Source organism: Primulina huaijiensis, chromosome 17 (assembly GCF_012295235.1).
Source record: "Primulina huaijiensis isolate GDHJ02 chromosome 17, ASM1229523v2, whole genome shotgun sequence".
Lineage (NCBI taxonomy): Eukaryota > Viridiplantae > Streptophyta > Magnoliopsida > Lamiales > Gesneriaceae > Primulina > Primulina huaijiensis.
In genome coordinates, this window is record NC_133322.1 from 18,125,440 (window position 1) to 18,146,089 (window position 20,650).

Genomic DNA, 20,650 nt, shown 5'->3' on the forward strand with positions numbered 1-20,650 from the left:
TGGGAAAAAGGAAAAAATAAGCTTAACCAATTCCATATCAGGTTCTTGGCAATCTAGCCACCAAATCATTACTTTTTTGAGGCCACTGAAAGAAATGTTCTAGTCGCTGCTCCAAATATAGCGCGGTAGTCAATATTTGCTGGTCACGGGCTGAAATCTAAACGACGAGAGATGAATAATATATGAAAACTAGAAAAGAATATCAAAAAAATCCACGACCAAAATTACATCACTTACTTTAAAACTGAGAGATTCCAGGTAGGTTCGACCCTACCAGTAATGGGTGCATGAATCCACTTATTTTCNTTTTTTTTTTTTTTTTTTTTTTTTTTCCTAATTCTGAATCTCTCCTCCGCTATAGTTCTCTTAACCCAACTATGGTTTGACCAAAGATAAGAGAATTCAAAATTTTAAACTCTCTCACAAAATTTCCATATCTACCGTTCTCTCGTCACAGAGCTTCCACCAATTGCCTATCAACGATGTAGTTCCGCCGCTGTCGTTCGGAATTCTCCATTTTTTACAGTAAGAAATGGGTTATCATTTGAAAGAAAAAAACCTCTTTTTTTTAAGTCATTTTTTTCTTTGACATTTTGGCCGTCAGAGTTTGAAGCTATTGTAGATCTAAATATTAAGAATGAAATTTCTCCTCATGGCGGTAGCAATTTCTGAGTAGTGGCGAGTCATGGTTCATGGCACTAGGTCAAAATATTTCTTCTAAAATCTCAAATCCCCAAGATTTCTCCTCATTAGAATCGCGTTAAATCAAATTGTTTAGAGGTTGATATGCAGTTCTCGATTTTACAGTAGAAAGATGGTTGTTGTTGCCTGGTCATTTTGTATCATTATGGTTTAAAATATTGCAAGATAGATTTTCGAGTGAATGTATTCCAAAGGAACCATAATATCTACCTTATGCTTGTGCAAATGTTTGATAAACATGTTACTTGTATTATTTCATAACGTGATTTAACGTATGTTAATCTCTTTGGTTTTCTTGCAGGATTTTTTTTATCAACAATAATCCTTGTTCGCTAGACTAGTTTGGTGCATTTCGTTCAATCAAGGCTAATCCGAAGTAAGTTCGTTTGAATCTTCCAGTTGAACCTCACAAATAAAATCCAGGAAAGTTGAAAAAGGATGAGATAGAACAAAAATTACAACAGCTGAGATTGAGTGACGATGGTCGATGTTAGTTAGAAAATGGTAGTGATCACAAATGTTGTACCAGAGGAGGTTATGTATATTGTTCTTTAATGTATCATTTTCTTTTGAATTCAATGTTTATATATAATTTTTGTTTGTTGCTATAATATTTTTTGTCTCTAAATGTGTGAATGTGTCACTTCTTTTTATTTCAATGGACTACTTATGTGAGTGATCAATACTGAATTTGATATATGTTTTAGATGATAATTTATTTTCTTTTTTCTTTGGCCTTGTAAAAGATCAGTCCAAGAATATGACGATAAAATTTAATAATGGTGTAAATATTTGATATTTGTGCTTTCTTTTACAACTAAAAACAAGAAGCAAAAACATATCTTTCTTTTCACTAGACTAATTATAAATGCATATATCAATTGTTTTAACGAGTATAATAAACTCTTATGCAACATAAAAATTATAGATTGAAACATTATTTAATTTAATTTTTTTTGAAAGAAACAGTCATTATAAGCGAACTTCACAACAGTAAGCTGGAAAAGAAAACCAATGTTGCCAATAAAAACAATGAAACAAGCAAATGAAAAAAATTGTACCAATAATAATCATTCAATTTGAGCCCCAAGAAACAAACTAAAGAATGTAAAAGACGATGTTAAACAAGCCAATGATTAGAACATGATAAAGTCCACTGAAATGTCTTGAAAATCTTCAAAACATGGCCTGATGGAAAGTGCAGAAGATGATGGTTCTAACAAGAACATCAAGCAAAATAACTCCAAACATTGCTCCTGCTCCAACACATTCACAGTCATTTAACCCATGGGCCTCCACCATTTCTCCATCAAAACCAAGTTATTGATGCATCAAAATAATAATTTTCTAAGAAAGATTTCAAAACCATTACAATGTATAATCTTTCAAATATCAACAATATGAATACCTGGCAACGACCATACCATCCTTATCAACAATTCATGCTTTTTCAGTTACCATGATCATGTCCCTAAACAATATAAAATTTTTATGAATTTGTAAATAAAGTTAATTTTCTTTGACAAAATTTCTTACTTGTGAAGAATGAGGACCCTCAAATTGATACGAAGACCCCCAAAGTTGTGATGAATGAGGACCTCCAAACTACATTTAAAATTCAAAAATAAATACAAGATACGTGTTGATTGTGCCCAAATTCATCTAATATTATTAATTTAAAAAGAATGTGTTACCACTTGATTGAATACTTGAAAATAATGATGATTGTGCCCAAATAGAGATGGAAATTGAGGAGATGTAGATGTATAATGTGAATTTTGTCTTTTTATTTTGGTTTCTTTTGCACCTAGCAAGTCCAAGAAAATTACAAACTTAGTGGTAGATTAACTATATAATGAGTAAAATGAATAAATTTTAAATAAATGAAAACTTACTTGAAATTTGAGCTTTTCCCTTTCCTTTTCCTTTTCCTTTTTTGCTCTTAGTATCCCAGTGTCGTGTAATATTTGCATTTGTAACTCCTTTTGCTTTAGCAGTAAGTGGGTTACATATGCAAACTCCATCACTTCGAATATCATCACACGGTTTCTCATCATCTACACTCAACTTCGAGACAAGTTCAGATATTTCATCTTTTGCATTTTCAACCAACCTACATAATATTTTTCTCGCATCCTCATGAGATTTACTCAATTGAGTTAAATCATATATCGATCTCATTACTTGGTTGACAAACACCATCTCAGATACATGACCACCACTACCACCACCATTGCCACTTTCTTGAAAATCAGAGTTAACTCTATTTATTACATTCCTCGCCCATCTCCTCAAAATATAACATTTGGGTAAAACAGTGACATTCATACAGTTAAACACCATCAGCTTACACAAAATCCCCACCATCTCAAACTTATGACAACTACACTTTATTTCATGATTCTGCTTGTTGAATACCACATGCCTGACTCTTGAGTTTTCATCATGAGATTTTACTTTGATCTCGATCCAATTTCAATGATTACCAAAACAAGATGGTGGTTCAACATATTTGCAATTCAAAGAATTAACCAATTCAATTTCAAATAACTGGTATATGGTAATCGTATAAACATCAGCAGCATTAATCAACAATGATGATTTTTCAAAATTTGTGCAGGCTTACCATGACGACAACGAGTATCCTCATTCTTCTCCTTTACCCGCCAATTGTCTTGAATCTTTGCATAATTCGTCACAAATTCATACAAAGAACTCATTTTATTACATGTTTTTTTCAAAACCATATTTGTGACCTCATTCCTTGAAGTAGCCAAAAGTCCCACACTAAACCTTTCATTACTAAAAGTAGTAGCCCATTTTTCCCTAATTTTGTACATCCCATTCAACCATTTATGACCATCCAAATTATATTTATCAACCATATATCTCCAAGTGGTCTCAAATTCATCTTCAGATTCACAATAAGTCATGCATTTATGCCACAAATTTTTAAAAGCTGAATCACCATTTAAACTCCCGAAGTATGAGGAGACGTTTTGATTTATATGTCATTGACATAAACGATGATGTGAATGTGGAAAAACGGTTTCAATGGCATTCATTCATCATGGCTTGACATTGGTCTGAAAAGATAGTTTGAGGTTGCTTTTCATTCATAAAATCAAGAAATGTTCTAAACAACCATTCAAATGAGCTTTCGGTTTCATCTGACATAAAGGCCAAGCCAAACAACACATTCCGCATATGATGATTTATACAACAAATGGAGCACATATCAAATTATACTTATTTGTTCTATATGTTGTATCAATTGACAGGACATCACCAAAATATTCATAATCAACCGCACATCTATAGTCTCGAAAGAAAAAGTTCATCACCCTATCGTCATCATCCAATTGCACATTCCAGTAAAAATAATTCTCCTTATTCGCCTTATTTATAAAATATTGAATAAGTGCAGTAGCATCTCCATTCTCAACTTTGGTATGTTTTTTCGGTCGACTCAAATGGTCATATGCATCCTTTCTAATAAAACCTAAATTTTCTTGCCCACATGCTTCAATTTCCATAAAAGAAACAACACTAGAGATAGATATTCCAGTATTTACCATAGCTTCTAGAGTAGATTTTTTTGCATGTGATATATTGCTTGCCGATCTTAACAAGTGAGTTTGATCAGGTGCAAACATCTCATGGTTATGCTCCATAAAAAATCTACTCACCCGCCATTCATCTTCTTTCTCTCTTGTAATCTTTAGTTTGGCTTTACAGTTAGTTCTAGTGACCGGCTTTTGATAAACTAGAATCCTTTTACTAGAACTTTTTTCATCTTTTGAACCTTGACATGAACAATTAAATTCCTTTGATTGAAGTTCACTAGTATGGGGAAAACATCGTTGATCACCCTTTCTCACACTAAATCCCTTGGCATGTGCGTAATGACAATATAATAAATAAGCATCTTCAACATTGTTCACAATCGTACCCACCAGTAGTTTACTTTCCAGAACATCAACAACAGAGTTTTCAGTTTGTACCTCAACGTTTTTCGGCATAGATAAATTAGGGACTCCACATTTCACTTCTGAAATCTGATCAATTTGAACTTCATGACTGTAGTCTCCCTCCAGCTCTTCAAGTTACAGTGAATTGTTATCTTCCATTTTCAATCAAGAAACCAATCGATTTTCTGAAATCGTACGAAATGTAAAGTATAAGAACAAATTGAACTAAAGTTTGACTTTTCAAATATGAAATGAAACATTTCAATTACATGATTCAAGTTGCATTTGTTTGAAAAACAAACGGTTAATTTCTAGAAAAAATATTTCTAATTTTATTTATCCTAATTCTTGTCTACCCAACTGAAGTAAATTCATGTTGTCAATATTTAATACGAATTTAAACAAAAAGTTGCAGTATCACAAGTACTAGAATATTTTTACACGAATTTCATGCATGAACAATTTGAAAATATTTGCAAAATTTATAAAAATATTGGCAACCGAACCGATCGAATAGAGATGTATTGCCAAATGATAATGTTGTAAGTTCGATAAATTCAAGAATAATGTAGGATGCTCCCGGTATATTTTTTAATTGAATACCAGGAGTATCCTACATTATGACGAAATACAGTATCCTATATTTTTTTAATGCCATCACAGGATATGATGATGAAATACCAGGATTATCCTACATTTTATTTTAATTGAAATGAATGAAGAATGAATTTTGAAATGAGTGGAGATTGATATCAAGATAAATTGATATTCAGGTATTCTACATACCAAAGCAAGTATGCCTAGACCTAGTCCAACTAGCTCAGCAGCTACTTCCCAAACTTCTTCCTGCCGATTTTGGCACAAAAAAGAAAAACAAGAAAGAAAAATATAGTGAAATTATTCTGTAATTGAATTAGTTATGTAATAGTAGCATTACCTTGATTTCAATAGATTAGCACAAGGCACAATTATTATAATACATAGTACAACAACTTCATACCAATTGAATTTCCCCACAAAGTTATCAAAAACTCTTAGCATAGGTAGTTTCCGGAATCTTAAAAGGTCTAAAAGATTAGTGAAGTGGTATTCAACCCCACCCACTCTTTCAAATAAAAATATACACCAAGCATGTAAACAAAATAGAGACCGATAAAGAGATGCAAACAGTATTGTAAGATTTCGAATAAACCTATAGACAATAGCTAAAAGCGTGAAAAATCTTGAATGATCAACATCATGTTAAAGGTATCAATAATATAATTTTTTGAACATTTCAATAAGAAATATTATTCTATTCATCACATAACTACAAACCAAACTATTCAAATGACTTGAAAATTAACTAAGCACTTGAATTAAAGGTGTTTTTCTTTCATATGAGAACCTCTTTATTTACTGTGAAAAATGAAAAACCTTAAACCGAGGACGGCGAGACTATGACGGCGATTTGAAATAGAGCGAAGAGATTTTTTTTTCTCTCGAATGAGAACCAATTTCTTCACTGTGGAAAATGACCGTCCGAAATCTCAAAACCAAAAAATGACTGGAATCTCGAACGAGCGGGCGGCGGAACTATGCCGTTCGTAGGGAATGGGTGGAAGCTCTGACGAGAGAACGGTGAAAATGAAAATGGAAATTTTGTGAGACAATTGGAAACTTTGAATTGTCATATCTTTGGTCAAACCATAGTTGGGTTAAAAGACCAACAGCCGAGGAGAGATTCAGAATTAAAAAAAAATAAAAATAAAAAAAAAAAAAAGATGCCACGTGTCAGAAAATAAGTGGATTCATGCATTACCATTAATGGTAGGGTCGAACTTACCCCAAAGTAGGGGCACTTCTAATCAAGCAGTTAGCGCAGCTGACTTCAACAAGTTCATAAGTAGATATTTCCAATCCAAGGATCTTCAAATGATTCGTGTCAAAGGTAAGATTCTGCCATACTCCGTCTAATGCCACCAACTGGAATCCAATGAGGAAGTGATAGATACGATGAATAAACGTTCAAAATAATCAGTGTGTACCCAATTCAACATGTAAATTAAAAACTCGTGAACAAACTTTCTAAAAGAGAAACAGACAAGTCCTGCTTTTTTCGGTAATCAAAAACCATGTTTTAACGATAATACTTAAACAAGCTTTTGTTGTTATAAATTAATAAATATCAATGCCAAAGTAAAAAAAATACAGGTATATATGCTTTTGAACGGATCGGTGATGATATGAGAAGTGTTTAGAAGGGGGGGTTGAATAAACACTCACGGATTATGTTCGTTTCTCGGAAATTTGAGTTCAGTTCGGTGACAAACTCATACTCGGTATCTCGTCAGTCGATAACAATCTGTTTAACTGAAAAACAATTGCGGAAGTAAACTGACTGAAAGATAGAATAACTGAAATGAAAGATAACTCAAATAAAATATACGCGATTTGTTTCTGGATGTTCGGAGAATGGAATAACTCATACGTCACCCCTTCTATCACGAAGATAGGATTTCCACTAAAAGACTTTGATCGAATACAATGATTGTACTGACCCACTTCAATTTGGTCTTATCAATGCCAAAACTGAAACTCTTAGTTACAACTGGTATATCAGTTCGTGACTGATCTTAGCACAACTTGACAAGATAACTGATATTACAATGTGCTAACAAGCTCAAATATGTAGCCTTGAATGCTACTGATAAAGCTAGTAAGTGTGAGCTTCTGAGTAGAGATTTTAGCAGCGTAACAGCTTGAGTAAAATAGTTGCTTCGTTCGTGGTTGTTTCGTGTGTCTTCAGCTGCTCTCTTCGCTTATTTATAGGCTTCTCTTCCAACGGTAACTTGATAAAACATTTGAATAATATATCCTTTGATTGCCACGTCGATATTCTCCTGAAATTCGTACACTGTAGACTCTGAAATGCGGCGTTCCACTACGAGTTGCAGTCTGCTTGTACTGTTGTCGGTTGAATGTCCTTTTCATTCGATGACGTGTATAGCTGAGCGTTCAGCTGATAAGTAGTAGCTGATTAGCTTGTTGCTGAGAGAATCAACTGATCAGTTTCCAACTAATCAGTCAGCTGTCTTCGAGAATCCAGTCAAGTTCAACTGATGAGTTTCCAACTGATCAGTTGGTTTCCTTCGAAAGTTCAGTTCAGCTGGATTCAGTTGCCTTAGATAATATACACGATACTCTTCAGTTAGGCAAGCTTTATAGTTCGAATATTTGATCAGTTAGTTCCAATAGATAAATGATTTGTCAAACAGCCGAAATTAAGTTTCCAACAATTTCCTCCTTTTTGGTGTTTGACAAAATTAAGCAAATAATAACTGATCAATTAAGCTTATAGATGATCTTCAAATCCGTTGTAGATAAAATAATCAACTGTCGTGTACAGATTCGTACAATGAATGAAAGAATGAAATAATCTGTACAAATAAACTCATCAACTGGATGTAGAAAATTCATGAACTGATTGAAGCTCTATTCCACCTTTTTGTCAAACGCCTCTATTCTGATAGATAATCTTTTTACATCGGTTCATAGAACTTTAACAGAAGTGGCTACGTCTGCAACTGCATTAAGCACAGTTGTCTGCATCAAGTCTATCTTTCTGGTAACAGATGTCTCCAGAAAGTTAACTCTAGTGCTGATCACATCTTGGGTGACGGAGAGACTTTCAGCTAGGCCTCTATTCTTCCTGATTTCTTCAATTGCAAAGGAAAGAGAGGTTACAGTAGCATGAACTGCCTTCAGTTTCTCTGAATTGAATACTTCAGCATGTTCCAATTTCAGAGTATGAGCGAGTTGAGTTCGCTGAATCTGAGAAATGGCAGAAAGCATTTTTTCCATATTATTCTGAATATCTTGAATTTCTTCAATAACTACTTCAAGATCTGTAGACGAATGAGGAGGTAACTGTCCAGAAGTTCCAGGTTCTTGTTCTTTGGAGACTGGATCAAAGACCACTAAGGTCCTATCAGATATAACTGTCTCTGCAATAGTCTGTTCTGGAACAACTGATTCAGTGACTCCAATTTGATCTGGGGAGGAGAAGACGGATCCTGAGCAGCAACTAAACTGTCCTGTTGAATATGCACATCTGTGGGATCTTCAGTCGGAGGATCATCAACTGGTGCTTCTGCTTGAGAATCAGCTGAAACTTGGGCTGGCTCGTTAGTTGGAATATTTTCAAAGTTGAGCAACTGAGCCTCCACATTTTCAACAATTCCTTGATCAGGTGACTGAAGTGGCACATCAGTTTGATCGACTGGTTCAACAGTGATAGTAGGCTGAACAGGCTCTTCAGGTAAAATGGGAGCCTCTAGAACTGCTCGATCAGTTGAATGATCAATTGATTCAGAAATAAGTTCATCTGGTTGAGATTCCTGTACTACTGACTGAATAATTTCACCGATATTAGCAAGTAACAGGTCAGCTTCAGAGTACATTGGAGGATCAGCAACAGAGGATTGAGGCACATCCTGAGCTGGCTCTTTATTCGGTGATGAGGGTTCTTCTTCTTCTTCTTCTTCTGAAGACCCTCCATGATGAACTAATTCCTGATCTTGTTCCCAAAATTTTATCTGTATGTGCAAAGAGGTAAGATCTGAATCCAACTGAGTAAGCACGGCTCGATCATTGTAAGCAGTTGGATTCGTAGGAATGTAGTTAGCCTTCAGCTTCTCAACCAGTTGAGCCAACTTTTTGGCTCTCATCAGATCAAAGAAGTAATTTTTCCCTTCCAAAGCCTGCACAATAGTAGCAGCTTTGACTATCCTCAAAACAATTTCTTCCAACCTGATAAACTTCTTCAGCTGAGACTTCCTCTTCAACTGTTTGGAAAAAATGTGAGTTCTATACATAGTCCAAGTTTCATAAGTTTTCAGTTTGGACGCTGCAAATGCATTAACCTGTTCCCAAATAAGGTCAATATGGGTTTGGATTGCATTTGTTGGCCTGGGCTCTTCAATCAACTTGCCCTTGCCTTTCTCATCAGTGAGAATGTGTGGAATGTTCAGTCTCGAACGAGTAGTTTCCACCAACTCTCGAATAGTGATACCTGTGGTCGAGCAGGAGCAAAGATAGTAGGGCGATTTACATTTGTCAGAGAAGATATGGCCCTAGCTGACTCCTTTTCACCGGCTGAGGTGATGATCTTCTTGGATGGATCAGTTGTTTGAGGCAACTGATCTCTTGCTGAAACTTCAGCTGGAACGGCTTTGAGTGGAATAGCCTGAATAAGCTGTTGAGCGTCCGAAGATTTTAGCCTTTCAGTAGCGATAGATTCCAGTGAAGCTATTTGTTTGGTCTTCTGTGTTCGAGGCTTCTTGGGAACCTTGGGAGATGGAGTTTTCTCCGATTTTGATTCACTCACAATCAATTTCCTCTTCGAGGTCTTCAGTTGAGCCAGGGTTTTAGTCTTTTTCACAGACTTGGGAGCAGCCTGCTTTGCCCCAATCTCCTTTTTGATCTTGATGAACTGATCTGGAGTAAGATCCAGTTTGGCCTTGGGCGGCAGAATATTCTAGGCATTGGAAACTTTGAATTTGGATGATCTCTCTGAATCATCAGCCACCTACCCTTTGACTTTCAACAGATAACTCAGCTGAACAGCGAATCCTTTGGACTGCTTGGTGGATTGAAACATGTTCTTCAAGATATTGAAAATAAGGTGCTTCCAGTTGAGTATTTGATCAGCCATAATAACAGTAATGGCTTGAAATTTTTCCAAAGTTAAAGCAGCAAAGGATCCTGCCTTCGCCAATAGCCCCTTGGCTACAATATTAGCCAACAACTGAACTTCATGCTTCAGTTCTTTCTTTGGATCAGAAACTTTAATTTTCCGTCCATCAGCAGAAAGAAGGGTTTGCATTTCTTCGACATCTGATGCTTTGACATCAGCAAGGTGTGCCAATCCATCAGAAGGTAACACAAATAATTTTCCAAAATATTCTTCAGATATGGTCAACAACTGACCATTGAAAGTAGAGGTGATGCTTCCATCAGGATTGATAAAACCATTGGAGTAAAAATCAAGTAGTTCCTTCGGATAGATCTCTTGGGAAGATTGTCCCAAAAATGTTGTGAGTCCTGCTGATTGAAGCTTCAGAAATACATTCTTGACGTTGGCTTCTTTGACAGATAAGACTGAATCGAAATTGATCGCCATAGCATTCAACATGTGTGCTGGAATCTGGTTGGCCATTTGAACTGAATGATTTCCTGTGAAAAAGAGGGCTTGAATTTGCTTTTGCTCTGAGAAATTTAGATAAGCGTAAGGAAGAAAAACTGAAATGGGGCGGGTAAAGTACTTATGTACGTGATTGTTCGAATTATTGGACACGTGTCAGTCCAGGAAATTTTTGGTAAAGACGTGTGTGCGTGTGGTAAAATCGTGTGTTGAAAATACATGGATTAAAATGGTCCACGTTAGAACCTATCATTAGTTGAAAGATAGCATTTAATGCTTGATAATCAGCCACGTCACTTAATTTGGAATATAAACTGCTTAATTTGTTAACGTATGTGAGAAGATTAGTGAAATAATCAACTGAACGATCAGTTGTGAAACTGTGTCCTTTCAGTTGAAGATTTACTAACGCTTGTCTTCTCAGTTAACCTCTTAAAAACCAATATTCCCCCTTAATACGTGCATATAAAGATTACGAGAACTTAAGCAAGACGAATTAAATATAAATCTTATGCTTAGAAGGTTAATCGTCTGCTGTAGCGACTTAGCCCGTTCATCTTCCTTGACCATGCGCTATAAATAAGAGTAGCTCAGTTAGTTCCAAGCATATCAGTTAATAATATTCAGCAGCTAAAATGGCAGGTGCAAGTAGCTCAAAGACTCCAGATATCGCTGAAGAGTTCATGACCACAGCTCTGGAAAAGCGGAAAACTGATATGGAAGATGAAGTCTTCCAAAAGATCCTACACTACTAGGAGGAGTTGCAAGGACTCCAGTTCCTCTATGAATGTGGAGAAGCTAACACTCCTAGATTGTTGGCAAAACTGGAGAAATATCAGGATCGTTTGCACGTTGCCGAGACGGTGAATCTCTTTGAAGATGACTATGTCTACCAGCTAATGCTCCACAAGGAAAGGAAGATCATGGAGTGTATAGCTGTCTCTGATAGCTTCCTTAAGACTTCCACTGGAGATATATCCCGTTGGATGAACAAATGGAGGTCTTTTGCTGAAGAGGAATTTTTCAATGTAATCCGTAAAATTTTCTTTAAATGAATAAAAAGCTCATTTTGATTTTACTTTGTCTTTTATTTTCCTGTAATAGTTAATTTCATCAGTTGAAAAGTAAATGTCGAACTGAATCATAATAGCTGACAAATAACAACCTAACAAGCTGATATCAGTTAAGAATTAGATAAATGACATGAATAAATTATCAACTGAGATATAAGCAGTAAAACTGATTAGAATAAATCAATTAAACCAAGTATATTGCGAAAGTGGGAAAACTTAGTCTCGGGAAATGGTTTGGTGAAGATATCAGTTGCTTGCTGCTCAGTTGAGACGTATTCCAGTCTGATGTCCTTCTTCAAGGCATGATCTCTGATGAAGTAATGCCTGACATCTATGTGTTTGGTCTTTGAGTGAAGAACTGAATTATACGTGATAGCAATCGTGCTTGTATTATCACAGAATATGGGCGATTCTTTAGCGTCAACTCCATAGTCTTTCAGTTGTTGCTGAATCCAGAGCAGTTGAGCACAGCAGCTTCCAGCAGCAAGATATTCTGCTTCAGTCATGGAAGTAGCTATGGATGTTTGCTTTTTGCTGAACCAAGAGATCAGTCTGTCTTTTAAAAACTGACAAGATCCACTGGTGCTTTTTCGATCTAGCTTACATCCTGCGTAATCTGCATCTGAATATCCAACTAAATTGAAAGTAGAGTCTTTAGTATACCATAATCCCACATTTTGTGTGTCCTTGAGATATTTTAAAATTCTTTTGGTAGCTGAGAAATGCGATTGCTTATGATTTGCTTGAAATCGAGCACACATGCATACAACAAATACAATATCATGACGACTAGCAGTTAGGTGCAATAATGAACCTATTAAACCTCTGTATAGTTTCGCCTCAACTGATATTCACCCTTGATCATTGTCCAATTTGACTGATGAACTCATGGGAGTGCTTGTTGCTGAACATGATTCCATGCCAAATTTCTTGAGCAGCTCCTTCGTGTATTTGGTCTGACTGATAAAAATAACAGTTTCCAGTTGCTTCACTTGCAGTCCAAGGAAAAATGTCATTTCACCCATCATGCTCATTTCGAATTTGTCCTGCATCAACCTAGCAAACTTCTCGCATAATTTGGGGTTCGTTGACCCAAATCTGATATCATCAACATAAATTTGAACAAGTAAAATATGATCATTCTTAGAGAATTTGAACAAGGTCTTGTCAACTGATCCAACTGAAAAGTCATGATCAGTTAGGAATTTTGAAAGAGTTTCGTACCAAGATCTTGGAGCTTGTTTCAAACCATATAAGGCTTTGTTCAAATGATAGACATGATCAGGAAAAACATGATTGATGAAACCTGGAGGTTGCTCCACATAGACTTCTTCCTGCAGCTGACCGTTTAGAAACGCACTCTTCACATCCATCTGGTAGACTTTGAAGTTCTTGAATGATGCATAGGAAAGGAATATTCTTATAGCTTCCAGTCTTGCAACTGGTGCATATGTTTCATCATAATCAATTCCTTCTTCTTGCTTGTATCCTTGTGCTACCAGTCTCGCCTTGTTGCGCACAACTGAACCATCTTCGTTCAATTTGTTCCTGTACACCCATTTTGTACCTATAACAGTTTTTGAATCTGGTCTTGGAACTAAGTTCCAAACATTGTTATGGGTAAACTGATTCAGCTCCTCTTGCATTGCATTTATCCAGTTTGGATCAGCAAGAGCTTCATCAGTTTTCTTAGGTTCCAATTGTGATACAAAAGTTGAATGAATGAATAAATTAAGCATCTGATTCCTTGTTCTTACCGGATCAGATGGATTACCTATCACCAATTCCGGAGGGTGTGATTTCTTCCATCTGAGTTCAGCGTTAGTTGTATCCAAGTTAGCAACTGCTTCTGTATCAGTTGGAGCTACATCAGTTGGTAGTTGAATATTCTCAGTAGGCTCCTCCAACTGAACATCAGGAATAGCTTCTTGTTCACCTAGTTGCTCTAACACTTCTGGTTCTGGTGTTTGGAGGTTGTTGTGATTGATATGATTGTCTTCTTCATCATCATCCTCCAAGCTGATCTCTGTAAATCTATCAATTAGCTCAACTGGATCAGTTGGCTTATCAGTTAGAGCGTTTTCTTCAAAAACAACATGGATAGATTCTTCAACATTCAAAGAATTTTTTATTAAAAACTCTATATGCTTTGCTAACTGAAGAATATCCATGAAATATTCCCTCTGCAGATTTTTCATCAAAGGTTTTTAAATGATTTTTGCCATTGTCGAGGATAAAACATCTGCAGCCGAATATTTTGAAGTAGGAAACCACACTTTTTCTTCTATGTCAGATCTCATATGGTGTTTTCATATGATTCTTATTAATCATCGATCTGTTCTGAGTATAACACGCAGTGTTTACTGCCTCTGCCCAAAACCTTTGAGAAATGCCCGAATCAGCAAGCATTGTTCTAGCAGCTTCTTTAAGGGTCCGATTTCTCCTTTCAGCTACACCATTTTGCTGAGGAGTTCTAGCTGCTGAGAGCTCATGCTTAATTCCAGCATTTTCTAAAAAATTTGAAAGAATTTGATTGATGAATTCAGTTTCTCGATCGGATCTGATTCTGTCAATTCCAACTGATTTCTCATTTAATAATCTTTTGAAAAGCTTGATCAGTTGTGCAGCAGTTTGGTCTTTGGATTTGAGAAATATAACCCAAGTAAATCTTGAAAAATCATCCACAACCACCAAGGTGCATTTCATTCTCCCTAAACTCATGATTGGTATTGGACCAAATAGATCCATATGTAGCAGTTCTAAGCATCGGGAAGAAGATTTACGGCCTTTGTTTTTCAAAAAAGATTTTACTTGTTTACCAAACTGACATGCTGGACAAATTTTATCTTTGACAAAATCCATTTTTGGCAAACCAGTTACAAGATCGTGGTTACTCAGATATGCAATAGATTTAAAGTTCAGGTGGTTCAATCTCTTATGCCACAACCAGTTTTTAGAAATTTTTGAAGCAATAAAACATACTGGTGCATAAGATTGATCATTCCAACTCACTTTATAGGTGTTTCCACATCGTTTTCCAGTTAGACTAACCTCATCAGTTGATTCTTTGACCGAACAAGAGTGTTTGTCAAACTGAACTGAGAACCCATTATCGCATAACTGACTGATGCTAATCAGATAATACTTGAGATTCTCGACTAATAAAACATCATTAATGATAAAGTTACAATGGATAAGCTTATCCTTACCCATAGTTTTACCTTTTGAATTATCTCCAAAACTGATTTTTGGTCCATTGTACTTGATCAGTTGAGATAGCAAGTCTGCATTTCCTGTCATGTGTCGTGAGCATCCACTATCCAAGTACCAAATTGATTCCTTGATTGTACCTGTTACCTGTTGACTGCTTGACTCCTCTTCTGTATCATCAGTCATTAGACACTTCACTTCCTCTTCACCATCACTGGAACTGCATGAGGTTTCTGGCTCTGACTCCTCGCTGTCAGTTTCTGCCCATTTAGATTTAGTTTCTTCAGCTAAGAGTACCTCATGCTTTTTCCTTGGAAAACTTCTTATAATCCTTGGATCTCTTTCTATGCTCATATTGCTTCTTTCTTCTTTCAGTCGAGCCCTGACTGTCCTTCTTGGGTTTGGGACAGTCAGCAATGAAGTGACCGGGTTTGCAACAGTTGTAGCAAACATTTGATTCATCTTTAGAATTATTTCTCTGATAATTCTTCTGGAAGTTCCCTTGATTTTTCCTCATAAATCTTCCGAATTTTTTGATGAACAATGACATAGCATCATTGCTCAGTTGATCTGCAGACTTCTCGACTGAACCAATTGGTTCTGTTCTTACAGCAGCTAATGCAGTTGTGACTGCTGGAGTGGATGGCTCTCCTTCTCGAGTTTGCAGCTCAAACTCATAGGCCTTTAAATCAACGAATAGGTCATGAAGCTCAACCTTATTTAGATCCTTGGATTCCCTCATTGCCATGGTCTTTACGTCCCAATCCTTGGGAAGACCTCTGATCACTTTTAATGCCACTTCTTTGTTGGTATACACTTTTCCAAGTGCATTGAGCTCATTAATGATGCAACTGACTCTCTCATCATACTCATGCATCGATTCTCCAGTTCTCATCTTGATATTGTCAAACTTCTGAACAGTAACAGAAAGTTTGTTCTCTTTGGTTTGTTCATTTCCCTCACACAGCTGGATCAACTTTTCCCAAATCTCCTTAGCTATCTTACACATCTTGACCTTGCTGAAAGTTACTTTGTCCAGTGTCTTGTACAGTATGTCCTTTGCTACATTATCCAGATTTGCTTTCCTTTTGTCCTCTATAGTCCATTCATCCCTGGGCTTTTCTATTCGGTGAGGTGCCCCTTCAGTAATAGCCACTGCTGTATTGGCTTTCAAAATCTTCATTGGTCCGTCAATGATAACGTACCACATATCGTCATCTTGTGCAGCTAAATGAGCCTGCATTCTTATTTTCCAGTAATCAAAGTCCTCTCTGGAAAACATAGGGATCTTATTGAAGGAAGACATAATGATCAGTTTGAGAGTATAAATATTCTGAGACGAGATACAACTGCTCTGATACCACTTGAAAGGATCGGTGATAATATGAGAAGTGTTTAGAAGGGAGGTTGAATAAACACTCACGGATTATGTTCGTTTCTCGAAAATTTGAGTTCAGTTCTGTGACAAACTGATACTCGGTATCTCGTCAGTCGATAACAATCAGTTTTACTGAAAAAAAGTTGCGGAAGTAAACTGACTGAAAGATAGAATAACTTAAATGAAAGATAACTGAAATAAAATATACGCGATTTGTTTCTGGATGTTCGGAGAATGGAATAACTCCTACGTCACCCCTTTTATCACGAAGATAGGATTTCCACTAAAAGACTTTGATCGAATACAATGATTGTACTGATCCACTTCAGTTTGGTCTTATCAATGCCAAAACTGAAACTCTTAGTTACAACTGGTATATTAGTTCGTGACTGATCTTAGCACAACTTGACAAGATAACTGAAATTACAATGTGCTAACAAGTTCAAATATGTAGCCTTGAATGCTACTGATAAAGCTAGTAAATGTGAGCTTTTGAGTAGAGATTTTAGCAGCGTAACAGCTTGAGTAAAATAGTTGCTTCGTTCGTGGTTGTTTCGTGTGTCTTCAGCTGCTCTCTTCGCCTATTTATAGGCTTCTCTTCCAACGGTAACTTGATAAAACATTTGAATATTATATCCGTTGATTGCCATGTCGATATTCTCCTGACATTCATACACTGTAGACTCTGAAATGCGGCGTTCTACTACGAGTTGCAGTCTGCTTGTACTGTTGTCGGTTGAGTGTCCTTTTCATTCGATGACGTGTATAGCTGAGCGTTCAGCTGATAAGTAGTAGCTGATTAACTTGTTGCTGAGAGAATCAACTGATCAGTTTCCAACAAATCAGTCAGATGTCTTCGAGAATCCAGTCAAGTTCAACTGATGAGTTTCCAACTGATCCGTTGGTTTTCTTCGAAAGTTCAGTTCAGCTGGATTCAGTTGCCTTAGATAATATACGCGATACTCTTCAGTTAGGCAAGCTGTATAGTTCGAATATTTGATCNATTCAGTTGCCTTAGATAATATACGCGATACTCTTCAGTTAGGCAATCTGTATAGTTCGAATATTTGATCAGTTAGTTCCAATATATAAATTGTTTGTCAAACAGCCGAAATTAAGTTTCCAATAGCTTTTAAATGCACAACTTCGGAAATAGAAAAAATATGAATTTTATTGTATTTAATTAACCAATATGACTATTATAATCTTGATATGAAACATTAAATATTTATTAACGCAGATAAAATCTTTGTAGCATTTAAATTATGATGAATGCTAGTAAATGAAGACAATTCAAATAATGGATGCAAAGGAACCTATCTATTCATTCAGATTAGATATATAGAAAGAAATGGATCCATTGAATAAACATATAAAAAAAACTGATCAAAAGCAATGTTTAGTCGAAGAAAACCATTAAGAACCAGTTTTGTGATGGATGATAACTGGGCAAGGGATTTCATAAAATTATCCTGTTTCACTTTCCCTGGAAGTATTTCATCAGATCTGCGGACGAGCACAATATGGACTTCCTCGAGGAGGGGAACATTTACAAAATAAATGGAAGAGGCAGAGCCAAGAAAGAGAAATTTTTTAAGTTTAGAGGCACATATTCGAAGGGCTTTGAATGTGTCGAAATGGTTTCTTATCACCACACGCTCGAGGAAAGGAGACTTGGAAATTAAGCTACTGAGTTTTGATTTTAACATTATTGAATTCAAGGGAGACAAGACTACTAAGCCCTTTGAATGATGACGGAAGCCTGAGCACACATTTTGAAAGATACAAGGGCAAATTGAAGTTCAGTCCCTAAACCAAACTAGATTTTGCCCCAACTCCCTGGTGAGAGAAAATTTGACCAAAATTACTCTTATTCCCTATTTTAATTTGAATTGATCCCCGCGCTTTCGAAATAGTATCAGAGCTAAAGGTTGATTTTATTTCAAACACATGATTTATTTTTATAGAGAAACAAAATGTTTGAGGAGGAGAATTTTGAAAAAATTATGAATCCGAACTTAGGTTCGAGAAAAATAATTTACAAGGACTATTCCAATATTTTGGAATATATATAAGAGCATCTAACTATTGTTAGATATCAGGAGCAGAAAAGGAATATTCAGCACCCTCAGGTAAACTTATGATTCAAACAAATAAGTTTATGGAGATAGTATCAGATTCTTTTAAGATCTCTTCAGATCTTAGGGAAATCCAGAAGACGGTACAAAATTATGGCAATATGCTATACTTTGAACCGCAACGAGTTAAGAAAATCCTTGAAAACCAGGAAGAAATTCTTGGAATAATAGAGGATATTCAAACAAGAATTCAGAAACTAGAACAACAACCAAGTTCTAGTAAAAGAACTTCAGGATGATGGTTACCGCCATCATTTGGCACTGAGCCCTTGTTACATCAACAAGGAAAGGCCAGAGTGGTGTCAAAACCTTTAACTGAAGAAGAAAAGATGATCAAGCTAATTAAATCGGTCTCAGAGAAGAAATTAATCTGATGACAACCTTAGAAAGGATTGGTCTAGAAGATCTACAAGAGATTGTGGAATCTTTCGCAAATCTCAAAGTTGTAGATCTGAAGATGAACACAGCAGGAGGTGCAACACCTGCTATAACTTGGTCATCTTCTCAGGAACCACCAAGAGAAAGTGTGGGATCTCAGAATGTAAACATGAGAGAATCTCAATCAGATTTCCATACTGGTGGAGGATCACACCCAGCGGGAACAAGGACAAGGAGAAATCAAATTCCCTTGCACCAAACACCCTATGGAAAAACTGTTTTAGATCCTATACATCCTTACGGGATTATGCTTAACCTTGATGTATTAGATTTTAAGAACAGAGAAGAACTCATAGACGATTGGATCGGACATCTGCTATGAGAATCGCAGCAGGTACACTTGATCTCAACAAAGAAAGATTCATTAAACTCCTGGAAATGAGCCTTATGGGATCAGTGAAAATTGCTTGGGACATGACTTCGGTGGAAACCAAAGAGTCAGTCCTAGCTGGAGAATCTCTAAGCGAGATAGCCGGAAGAATGACTATCCTTTTTAAAGCTCAATTTAGGGGTAGATTATTTTAATAGTCCAGATACAGAGAAGAGGAAGAAATATACTCAAGCTCTGTATAGTCTTGAATTACATGACATATGTTTGGTGGATGAATACATTATGTTATTCACTAAATATAGATTGAATTCAAGAGTTGAAGAAGATATAGCAATGCAACTATTCTTCGCAAAGATGCCAAGTCCTTGGAGAGAAATGCTCATAAGGGAATATGTATCTGGAAATCCAGATACATTGGCACGAAGAGCCTCTTTCCTTAAAGGAAAATTGGCGAAATGGTGCCATTTGGCAGCATTACAAAAGAATTACAAACGTTTAAGTGGTATTAATAAACGTACTCCTTTGTGTTGTAAGGAAAATGATCTTCCAACAATTATTGGAAATAAACCACAGAAGCATAAAAGGAAAGGTTTTAGGACTCATCCTTATGCTAGAAGTGGAAGAAGTTTTTGGAAACCAAGAACAGTATGGTCTAGACAGAAAGCCAGATCTTACAAATCTAGACAAAGAATCAGACCATCAAGGAGTAGGACATCATCCCAGGCATCGAGTACTTCTCGAAGCACAGGAAGAACACCTACAAAGAAAACTTTCAGAAGAGCTCATGCTCGAGCTAATGAACGTTTCAAGGACTGTAATTGCTGGACATGTGGAGCAAGAGGTCATATCTCGACCAACTGTCCAGAGAATGAAAAAAGAGGTATTAAACGCTTCGATCCAACCCCAGATCGTGACTCAGACTCATCAGAGACCATTCCACGACATGGAGATGCCCTCACCCCGTCAGTTGCACCTTTGGTCCGAGCCCCATCCCAAAACGAGACCCTATACGCTCAACTCCTCGGCTCTTCATCATACCGCAATCTGCCTTAAACTCTAACCCCAGAACATCATCTCATCACCTTGCTCAGCCCCTAAATGACCAGCACTCGCAGCCCTTGCACAACAAATCAGAAAACGTGAGTGGTCCTCGTGGAGATGCATGGAACAAGGCAAAACCAATAAATCCTCATGTACAGTTGCTGGATCGAGAATTTCATGAATG

General features: G+C 36.4%; 1 protein-coding gene across 4 annotated transcripts; it reads right to left on the reverse strand.

Annotated features, from left to right (window-relative positions):
- Positions 1-1,772: 1,772 nt before the first annotated feature.
- LOC140962563 (uncharacterized) lies at positions 1,773-6,347 on the reverse strand. 4 transcript variants are annotated; one of them, XR_012172580.1, is made up of 6 exons: positions 6,097-6,347; positions 4,707-4,858; positions 2,598-2,759; positions 2,397-2,509; positions 2,239-2,307; positions 1,773-2,173 (listed from the first exon to the last, which is right to left on the reverse strand). XR_012172580.1 is itself a non-coding variant. In XM_073421514.1 (6 exons), the coding sequence occupies exons 2-5, from the start codon at positions 3,067-3,069 to the stop codon at positions 2,153-2,155; spliced, it is 675 nt and encodes a 224-aa protein (XP_073277615.1). In that variant the 5' UTR covers positions 3,070-4,858; positions 6,097-6,347; the 3' UTR covers positions 1,773-1,958; positions 2,111-2,152. The 4 variants fall into 4 exon arrangements, 2 of the variants coding, with proteins under 2 accessions (XP_073277615.1, XP_073277614.1); XM_073421514.1 differs by having other exon boundaries at positions 1,773-1,958; positions 2,111-2,173; positions 2,598-4,858; XR_012172578.1 differs by lacking the exon at positions 6,097-6,347 and adding an exon at positions 5,866-5,879 and having other exon boundaries at positions 2,598-4,858.
- Between the last annotated feature and the right edge of the window lie 14,303 nt (positions 6,348-20,650).

Bases quoted from the DNA above. Each gene is read 5' to 3' on its own strand.
- LOC140962563 (XM_073421514.1), bottom strand. From the start codon at position 3,069: ATGGTGGGGATTTTGTGTAAGCTGATGGTGTTTAACTGTATGAATGTC. The intron at 2,510-2,597 runs GTAAGTTTTCAT...TGGACTTGCTAG, and splicing joins GGGAAAAGCTCAAATTTCAA to GTGCAAAAGAAACCAAAATA. The intron at 2,308-2,396 runs GTAACACATTCT...TTTTAAATGTAG, and splicing joins TTCAAGTATTCAATCAAGTG to TTTGGAGGTCCTCATTCATC.